The sequence below is a fragment of the Silurus aristotelis genome, assembly GCF_946808225.1.
Source record: "Silurus aristotelis genome assembly, chromosome: 1".
NCBI classification, from domain to species: Eukaryota; Metazoa; Chordata; class Actinopteri; order Siluriformes; family Siluridae; genus Silurus; species Silurus aristotelis.
The window spans coordinates 19,552,129-19,562,890 of NC_139574.1; the positions used below are offsets into that span (position 1 = coordinate 19,552,129).

General features: G+C 35.8%; 2 protein-coding genes across 2 annotated transcripts; one reads left to right on the forward strand and one right to left on the reverse strand.

Annotated features, from left to right (window-relative positions):
• Positions 1–2,044: 2,044 nt before the first annotated feature.
• mecr (mitochondrial trans-2-enoyl-CoA reductase) lies at positions 2,045–5,993 on the forward strand. The gene is made up of 10 exons (XM_083557580.1): positions 2,045–2,414; positions 2,499–2,596; positions 3,700–3,831; positions 3,921–4,064; positions 4,200–4,302; positions 4,397–4,499; positions 5,169–5,242; positions 5,362–5,422; positions 5,535–5,607; positions 5,735–5,993. The coding sequence occupies exons 1-10, from the start codon at positions 2,194–2,196 to the stop codon at positions 5,896–5,898; spliced, it is 1,173 nt and encodes a 390-aa protein (XP_083413706.1). The 5' UTR covers positions 2,045–2,193; the 3' UTR covers positions 5,899–5,993.
• A 1,138-nt stretch (positions 5,994–7,131) lies between these two features.
• smpdl3b (sphingomyelin phosphodiesterase acid like 3B) lies at positions 7,132–10,427 on the reverse strand. The gene is made up of 8 exons (XM_083557454.1): positions 10,273–10,427; positions 9,624–9,840; positions 9,334–9,431; positions 9,102–9,245; positions 8,810–8,979; positions 8,512–8,692; positions 8,202–8,335; positions 7,132–8,025 (listed from the first exon to the last, which is right to left on the reverse strand). The coding sequence occupies exons 1-8, from the start codon at positions 10,340–10,342 to the stop codon at positions 7,666–7,668; spliced, it is 1,374 nt and encodes a 457-aa protein (XP_083413580.1). The 5' UTR covers positions 10,343–10,427; the 3' UTR covers positions 7,132–7,665.
• Between the last annotated feature and the right edge of the window lie 335 nt (positions 10,428–10,762).

The following is a 10,762-nucleotide window of genomic DNA, read 5'->3' on the forward strand; positions in this document are numbered from 1 at the left end:
TAACCACATTTTGAATCGCTTGTAGCTCTTAAATAGTTGAAATATAATAATAATCTTGTGATCTCATTATGGAGGAGTGGAAGCTAGATAACAATAGTGCTCATACAAAATATTGACACTTTGGATACAGTTTTGACAAGTTCACTTGTCAGTAAAGGTGTACTGACTTATTACCAGCTATTTTGAAAATAATAGCTGTATGTTACATTTTTTAAGGGACAGAAAACCTGTACTGCTATACAAGCTTTACATTGACTACTTTCAAATATATTCAAGTTTAATTTCTTTAGTATTGTCCCTTGAATAGATTAAAATGGCTGCTGAAATGTGAGGGGTGTTTTTACGTTTGTAAGATACTCTATATCGAAAGGTTTGTGTGCAAATCTTTTGGATTTTCTATATGAATAAATATTTTCGGATAATAGAGGAATTATTGGAGGATGTATTTTAATACAATAGGAATATATTTTAATACAATCGGAAGAAGTAGACTAAAGTTTACTTCTTCCTATTATATGTAATGGGAAATATTTAAAACAATTAAATATGGCTCAGGTACCAAAACATCGATAAACAATTTAAATGGCATCCAACCATGCGTTCTGCAGTGCTCTCATCGTGCCTAAAGCAATATAAGACACTACCTATTGGGCCAGATTACATTATTATTAAAAGGATCCTCCAACATGTAATAAAGCAGAAATACAATAGATTAGATTGGACTACGGGCACTGTTGCATGGAAATGGGTATTTTAAACAAAAAGGATGTGACATTTAATGTTCTACCAACATTAGTTTTGGTTATAATAACAGTGAGATGTAGATATAACACCTACTGTTTGAAGGTCATGAACAGTATGACAGTGTGAACAAAAATAGCAAATAAACTGCCTATTTATACAGGTGGATCTAATCATAGAAAGTCAGGAAAGGTATTTGCATCACATGCAGTTCCAGGTAAGGAACAAAATATACAAGATGGTAAACAGATCATCTGTAAGTTCCTTTTAGTTGGCACCAATAACTATGGTGTGTAGAATGGAATGTGTAAAGATGGTCAAATTAATAGAAAAAAGCATTATAAATTTTAGAGCTCTGAGCTCAGATTTTTGCTCAGTGCTGTGTAATCTACAATCAGACGGATCAAAATAGATTATATCTTTAATTTGAAGTTATATGGGATTAAATAGGTGGGCATATCTGTGTGGCAGGTGTCCTCATCCAGAGCAAATTACATGTATCTCATTTATATAACCGAGCCATTGAGGATTAAGAAGTTTGCTCAAGGATGCAGGTAAAGTGGTGGTAGTTATTGCAGAGAAGTACACAAAGGAAAATCTGTACTTTAATATTGTGCAAACTGATGTGTTTGAATAATTAAATCTAAGGCTCTGGATAAGGGTGTCTGCCAAATGTCAAAAATGTTAAATGCAGACAAGGGGAACCCAACTAAAAGAAAAGAGCAAGAAGAGTGGAATAGGGAAACCAGATGATGCGATATCTGTAAAATAAACCCAATTGTGGGTGGTTTTTTTCGGGATGTGTTTATTGTAAACATATAAATTCATATTTTATAACCTATTTATCTTTGTAATGCTGTTGTAAGACAACGTCCACTTCTGTACATCACTCTGGATAAGTCTGCCAAATACCATAAATATAAGTGCAAATACAAATGTGAAGCGTGGAGTAGGAAAAAGAAGGTTTAGGTTTTGTTTGTTTACATAATATGGTTTATTTTAAATAAATCTGTTTAACTGTGAAGAATGCTGAGTAAAGGAAATTGTCAACAACAATAGTAATGTGTGCAACAATCTAAAAACAATAAAAGGCAAATGCTGAGGATGAGCCTAAGGGGGAGTCATATGAGTACAATTAAAGAAATTCAGTCACATTTTAAGAAGCCTGATTTTGTAATTTATTTTTTTTGTAATTTTATTTTATTTTAAAATAAATTAAATTGCCTGGTGTATGTTATTGTAAGCACGACTCCAGATCAGCAGATGGCGGTAAAGCACATGAATTCATTTGCCATCCACCGTTAAAGTCTACAGAGGAGGAGGAATTGCGCAACAACATGGCTGCCTAGTGTACACATTTTGTTGCTCAGGTGTTTTGACTGGACAGAGTTCAGATAACAGGCAAACATGCAAATCTAGTAAATGATGTAGTTTGAAAGCCCAGCAGTAAAGATGGGAGTCTGGCGCGTTGTGCGGGTTTTGTCCCAGAGATTGCCGCTTCATAGTGCGGCTTGTGGAAGAGCTACATCTACTAAATCCCGGAGTCGGTCCTGTAATGCACCCGGTTTCCTACCCAGCACCATCTCTCACTCTTACTTCTCAACACGGGCACCAGTCACTGAGACCACTGCGCTGGTCTACAGGAGTCACGGAGATCCCATACAAGCTGTTCAGTAAGCACGGTGTACATGAACTAAATATTTGTTTTATACTCCTAGAAACTTGCCACCAGTTGTGTTGCATTTTGTCATCGACAGGTTGGAGACCCTAAAGCTTCCAGCCCTGGAAGCTAAAAGTGTCCTTGTGAAAATGCTTGCAGCTCCCATCAACCCTTCAGATATAAACATGATCCAAGGCAAGAACACAGTGACTATTAAGTCTTTATTATTTGTATATGTAAGCTTTTACATTTATTTAACTTGAATGAAATGGCAGGGCAAGCATTTCTCACCTTGACCTTCAGTAGTGTTCTACCTGATTCAACCCACCTCCTAATATCCTCATTGTGACACGACGGCTATTGAATCCATCAATTCTATGCAGAAATGCAGTATAACAGAGCATCACAGACAGCTATCGCATACAGTGCCCTTACTAAACCCTTATTAAAGCAAGAAACCCATTGAGAACAATTAAAAAATACCCCAAGAGCACAGCGATGACTCATCCAAGAGGTCACAAAAAACCCCACAACACCATGATTACAGTTGTTGTTGCTAAGAGTGACCCAACCAGTTAGTTGGTTTGGGGGGCAAACACTTTTTCACACAGGGCCATATAGTTTTGGATTTCCTCAGTAATTAAAAACCTTCATTTAAAAACTGCATGTTGTGTTCACTTGTGTTATCTTTTACTAATATTTTAATTAGTTTAATGAGCTGAAACATGAAATTGGGACAAACATGCACAAAAATAAGAAATCAGGAAGGGGGCAAACACTTTTTCACACCACTGTATGTGGTGCAGCTGTGACTATGATAGACAGCTGTGATAATGTTTATCCCTGATGGCCCGCCACAGTTTAAATGGATGATGAGCTGAGAAAACATGCTTGATAAGTATACAAAAATATCCATCAAATTATAATTAAAAATGAAAGAAACAACATATGCTTGAACTTATTCTGACCTGCTTCTGAAATATTTATTGTCTGAAATGTTTATTGATCAGTTCAGGAAAGTAATAAGGAAGCTTGAAAATAACTGGAAACGGTGGTCTAACAGTTTGATCAGATTGGTTTGTGTTTTGCCAGCTGGTAACAGGTCAGACCAATTCTTTTAAACCATGAGATTGGTTAAATTATAATAAAATAATGAACACACTTGTATTAGTGTACTGTATCAAACTATGTTAAATATGTACAAGCAAATGGGATAGCCACTTGATAAATCTAAAGATGTGTATCACAGATAATGAGATAATTTAACTAACTGCTATTTACACACTTTGCTTTAATAGGAAGCTATGCAATACTGCCTGATCTTCCAGCTGTAGGTGGGAATGAGGGAGTGGGTCAGGTCTTAGAAGTGGGCAGCCAGGTCCACGTGGTCAAAGTGGGTGACTGGGTCATTCCTAGAGATGCTGGCTTAGGTGAGTTTTTGCATCTTAAAGTTGGTCTTGTAACTTTAACATGCTTAGTTTCATGGGGTCTTTTTGTTTGTTTAAATGTTATTGTATAGGCACATGGAGGACTGCTGCTGTTTTTAGTGAGAGTGATTTGGTGACCGTGCCCAGTGAAATCTCCCTAATTTCGGCAGCCACTCTAGGAGTCAACCCTTGCACTGCATACCGAATGCTCTCTGATTTTGAGAGTCTGGTGCCTGGTAATTTATGCTTTTATGTCAATGCAAAAAGGTTTGGCATAGTCTTAGTCTCATGTTAAAAATGTAATTGTTTTGACTCTGATTCTGACATCATAATTTAAACAGATCATGGCTTTGCATAATTTGTGATCTTAGGAGACACTGTCATCCAGAATGCAGCTAACAGTGGAGTTGGACAGGCTGTGATCCAGATAGCTGCAGCAAAGGGTGTTCATACAATTAATGTAGTCAGAGACAGGTAATATTATCTATTAATAGTTGGCTTAAAGGTATAGTGGACATATTAATTGTATTTACAAGTTAAGTGTGAATACATGTGTTTGATTTGCTAGACCAGACCTGCAACAGCTGACTGACAAACTTAAAGCGATGGGAGCCACTTATGTGATTAAAGAGGAGGCGTTAAGAAAGCCAGAAATGAAGGACATCTTTAAGGCTGGTTTCCTCTAAAAGAAAAGTCCCAGAGATTTACATTTATTATACACTGTATTGCCAAAAGTTTGCCGACACCTGATCATTAAGTATGGCATGTGCTTTCTGAGCATCGCATTCCACATTTAGTCCCAATTTGCTCTCATAATTTCCTCCACTCTCCTGGAAAGATGTTGCACTAGATTTTGGAGTGTGCTTGTGGAGATTTGTGCTCATTCAGACACGAGGGTGTTACTAAAGTCAGGTACTGATGTAGGTGATAAGGCCTGTGGTAGTAGTCAGTGTTTTAATTAATCTCAATGGTGTTCAGTAGGGTTAAGGTCAGAGCTGTAAAACATTCAGCTCAAAATCTTAAACTTCAAAAAATGTAACCCATATCCTTATGGAGTTGGTTTTGTACACATGGGCATTGTCATGCTGGAACAGGTTTGGGTCTCCTAGTTCAAATGAAAGGTAAAGTTAATGTTACCGCAGCCAAACACATCAAATACAATTGTGTGCCTCCAACGTTGTGGTAAAAGTTTAATGAAGAACCACGTATGGCAGGAAAAGCCAGGTGTCCCAATACTTTTGCAGATATAGTGTACCTTTTGTGATTGGATTATTTCATAATAAAACAAGAAAATGTGTTGAACAAGCAGAATATTTATACTCAATGTTTATCTAATATAGGTTTGTCCTCGGCCTAAACTGGCTCTTAATGGTGTGGGAGGAAAAAGTGCCACAGAGCTTCTTCGGCATTTACAGTAAGTTGCATTGCTGAGAAAAGAAAGTGGGTTTAGTGTAACAGAATAATGAAATGTTTATTAAGTAAAACAAAACCTGATAAAGATTAGTTTTGCTTGTGGTGCTATGTTCTGTGCAGGACTGGTGGCACTATGGTGACCTATGGAGGGATGGCTAAGCAGCCAGTGACTGTGCCTGTGGTAAACATACATTTGTTTTTGTTTAAAAACTACATATATGGCATATCTGTATATGCTTTGAATGCTTTTTTACAGGGTTAACAGTTGTTTTTTTTCTTATTATTTTTTGAAGAGTGCTCTCATCTTCAAAGACGTGAAAGTACGAGGATTTTGGGTTACTCAGTGGAAAAGAGATAATAAACAAGGTAAGCCAAGGCTTTTATAAATTAACACTCTCATTCTCTCATGTGTGCATGGAAGTGTATTTTTTATACATATATTATTGACATGTGGCATGGAAGGAAGTTTTAGCTGTATTTGTGATTTTCACAGATGATAAGGCGTTGCATGTCATGTTGGAAGAGCTATGTTCTCTTATCCGTTCTGGAAAACTCGCAGCCCCATTCTGCTCTGAAGTGACCATGAAGGACTTCCACAAAGCTTTGGACAATGCAATGAAGCCTTACATCTCTGCTAAACAAATTCTGGTCATGTGATCCAACACAAATTCAGGTTTTAACAATAGTAATTAACAAGTAATTATTGTACTTAGTCAATGTGCTTTAAACAATAAAGTCCAAGAAATATTTCATATTAGTCTCAGTTACATTAATATTATTTCATTTTAACAGGTACATCGATAAATGGAGATATGATGTTGGAATATAGCTCATTAACAAGGTTTCCAAACATCTCCAGGTTCTGACTCATAATAATTGCAAAGGAAGGCAATATTTAATAATTTTGCTTTTAAAGATCAAGTGCATCCGGAAAGTATTTACAGCACTTTTTCCACATTATGTTACAGCCTTATTCCAAAATGGATTAAATTCATTATTTTTCTAAATAATGTACAAAGAATACCACACAATGATACAGTGAAAGAAGTTTATTTCAAATCTTTGCAAATGTATTAAAATTTTTTAAAACAGTAAAAAAAAAAAAACACGTACATATGTATTCATAGCCTTTGCCATGACACTAAATATTAAGTTTAGGTGCATCCTGTTTCCACTGATCATCTTTGAGATGTGGTAAATTCAATCGATTGGACATATATTAAAAGGCACACACCTGTCTATATAAGGTCCCACAGTTAATAGTGCATGTCAGAGCACAAACCAAGCCACGAATTGCGGGAGAAGGGCCTTAGTCAGGGAGGTGACCAAGAACCCGATGGTCACTCTAAAAAAGCTCCAGCATTTCTCTGAGAAAACCAGGCTCATCACCTGACAAATACCATCCCGAGAGTGAAGCACGGTGGTGGCAGCATCATGCTGTGGGGATGTTCTTCAGTGGCGGGAACTGGGAGACTAGTCAGGATTGAGGGAAAGATGAATGCAGCAATGTGCAGAGACATCATTAATGAAAACCTGCTCCAGAGTGCTCTGGACCTCAGACTGGGGTGACAGTTCATCTTCTAAAAGGACAATGTCCATAATCACACAGCCTAGATAACAAAGGAGTGGTTATGGGACGACTGTTAAAGCTCCTGAGTGGCCCAGGCAGAGCCCAGACTTGAACCCGATTTAACATCTCTGAAGCGATATGAAAATGGCTGTGCACTGACCCTCCATCAACCTGATGGAGCTTGAGAGGTTCTGCAAAGAAAAATGGGAGAAACTGCCCAGAAATAGGTCTGCCAAGCTTGTAGCATCATGCTCAAAAAGACTTGAGGCTGTGACTGATGCTAAAGATGCTTCAACAAAGTATTGAGCAAAGGCTGTAAATACTTATGTACATGAGATTTTATTATTATTATTTTTTTTAATTTGCAAAAGATTTCAAACAAACATCTTTTATGTTGTCATTATGGGATATTCTTTGTAGAATTTTGAGGAAAATAATGAATTTAATCCATTTTGGAATAAGGCTGTAACGTAACATAAAATGTGGGAAAAAATAAAGCGCTGTGCTTTCCAGATGCACTGTATAACATGCAGTAAAGAAAAAAATCATGTCATAAAATCTAAAATATACATATGTGTATTTTTAACAGTTTAATATACAATTATAAACAATTAATCTTAAAATGCCATTTAAATAGAACTGTAGTAAATATAGTACAGGTCTAAATAAGGTAAGGAAATAGTCTGCGCTATGATAAACAAAAAGAAACCCATTGTTCTAATTTGTCTTTGATTCTTCCTCCAGATAATTTACAACAATATGAGATTGTATGGCAAAAATATGGCTTGCTGTAGTAAATGAGAAGAAACAAAGTCAAAGATTTGCTTGTAAATGGATGGCTTCTTAAAGGATTATTAGCTGCCCCACAGACTTACAGAAAGTGCAAAAACTATGGTCAGTATTGCTGGGACAGTAGAAGAAGCTTCCTCCTTCTGCACACAATGCTCATAAGCCTCAAAGCCTACCTCTCTCATAGCACACACATGGTCAATACGGCAATCTGCATTGCATTCTGACAGGTCATAATTTACTGAGTTGAATCCATAATACTTCTGCAGGTAGCAGTTCTGATGTGCAATTTGATCCAACACACGGTGCATGGAGACAGGGGAGGCATCTGGGACTCTGAATGCTTCAGTCAGACGATACTCCTTCTCCCAGCGGGCATGTGCAATGTTTGCATAGGTCAGGTTTAAATAGTAGGTCACTATGTCCTGAAATATTATATGGAAAAGACAGAGACAAGTCTTCAAAAAATGTGGGAACAAATAGTAAAGTTTCTTTACTATTATTATTATTATTAATAAGTGAGTATTTTTTTCATTGTATATTAATACCAGTCAAGAAAAAAACAATCTGCCATAATTCAAGATGGAAACCTTTTCCCTACCTCAACCAAAAGTGTTTTGTTGTTATACTCAAACACCCGAATGGCAGGATTATTTGCTCCATCTACCACTCCAGGTAGTGTTGTTTTCCAAGGTGTAACCCCCGGAGTCAGGAACATTGCACTAATTGGAGATCCTGTACAAATGCATTTAGTAATTTTCAATTGAAAATATGAAAATTAATATTTAAATATTTAAATTCTACACTTTAAATGGCAACATTATTTGTACCAATAATTTACATGTTCTAATTTATGACATTTTATAATTTATAACACTACGTATGTTCACAATCAATATAACTGAAGATACCTGATGTACTGTAAAACATTCGAAAGCTGTCAGTGTGGTGATGTCCAAAGAACTGGCCGATTATAATGTCATGATGTTTCTGTATAAGTTCTATATATTGATTGTTGAACTCGGATCTAAACCATGGCTTATGTCGCTTCTTCTCAAAAAAACCAGGAGGAACATGACCGACAATGTACACCTGATTAAGGAAAATAGCCAGTATTATTCATATGAACTTTACACACACAAACTCACATTATTTACACATTGTTCATGTTAACAACTTGCAAAGTGTCACGGATGAATTGAAAATAACCTTTTCATTGTTTTTGGAAGCTTCACTGAGCACTTGGTCAGCCCATTTAAACTGGTCTGCAGGATCTTTCATGTTTTCTGTGATTTTATTCTGGTCATAATACAGATTAGTATTTAGGACTAGAACTCTTAAACCAGTTTGGTTTAGCAGCTTTTCTGTATAATATCCACCTGAAAACAAAATTAATTCATCTTTAATGTAATTGAACATTTCAGTCAAATCAGTGGTTACATTTTTTACTTTGGAGAACTCTTTAATATCTTAAGTTGTCAAGAATGCCAGCCTGTTTTACCTTTTTTAAAAGTATTCCTCGATGCTGGATCCAGCCAGTCTTCCCAAAGCTTTTGTATTTGCCCATACATGTTGTTTTCTGTTGGTGGCAACTGACTCTTTGGATGGTAATCATGATTGCCTAGGGCTGAGTAGACTTTTGTTTCTGAGAAAACAAGAACAGACTTATCTAAGTAATACATTTATTAAAAAAAAAAAAAATTATAAAAACGTTTGTATTTAGTGGTACATACTAGGAAACAGTGTTTTTATGATGTTGGTGAGATTTCCAATGATTCTCAGTACTGCCTCTTCTCCCAGATTTTCATTAGGAACATGAGGTGTATCATCTCTGTTGAAGTTTTTGTATAAAATTTGTAATAAATGACACTACAACATGTTTTCAATGCCAATAATTATCACTGTTAAATAAAATAACTAGTTTGCAGTGTTGAAAATAGAATATCTATATAATATGTATTTGTACATTTGGATTTTTCAAATTAGCTCAAAGAAAATGCTTATCAAATATAAAAATTAATACCCAGTCCAAAGAATGAAGTCTGGTTCAGGCAGGATATTCTTCATGGCATGCACAGAGGAACTGATGAGGTCCCATGGTGAATCACAAACATAGTCTCCAAATGTACCCGCATGTGTGGTCGGACGATTCCCACTTGAATTACAAACTGATCCGGAGTTTTCATCAACTAATCTATATGTAGGGTCCCAGTGGAGGTCTGTGATATGCCAAAAACTACCTAAATTGGCACAAAGGTGAAACCACAGAAAAAATACAAATTAAAAATGTGTATAATATATATTATATATATATATATATATATATATATATATATATATATATATATATTTCAGCCTACACTGAGTTACAATTATCCTATTACTGCTCTTCAATTCCTTACAGTCTCACCATTCATTGCAGCTTATGACTTTATCTTAACTTACCACGATTACACAGTTTATTGTTACCTTCTAACTTGGTTCTAGAGCCAATGGCTATTTTTCAAATACATTTTCATCTGTAGTTTTATATTCTGATAAATATTATCATTAATTCTATTTACGGTGTATTGTAGACTATCAAGTTACATACTCTGCTAAGAATAAACGTTGATAATCCCATTTAATTTTAACATGTATGTATTAAAGATAAGTTTTTTCTACAGACTCACCTGTTAACAGCTTGCTATGACAATTGCCACTTAAAATAGCAAGAATAAGAACTTTCAACATGCAGTCCATAGTGAGTTTTCTATAGTTATAGCTGGAGGGGAAAGCAGTTGGCCCAACTATTAAATATTATCCAGCAGCAAAGGCATGCACATGCCAACTGACAGTAAAATGGCAGATAAGATAGAGCAGCTGGAGGAAAAAAAAAAAAACGACTCAGATTAATGGCTCACCCCTTGTAACACAAATATCAGAAGATTTCTAATCTAAGCCAAAACCTGTTTGTGATTATTCTTGGACGCCTCCAATTCTTTAACACTGTCTGTTTGTTGAAATTGTTAAAAAAAAAAAAAAAAAAAAAAAAAAAAAGCTTTCATAAATCAACTCGGATCCCCATCCCTTCGACAGCATGAAAGTAGAAGTGAGATGAGGACTTTGTACTTTTTATGAAATTGCAATAGCTGCACTAAAGCTAAAGGCACATTGTTGTTA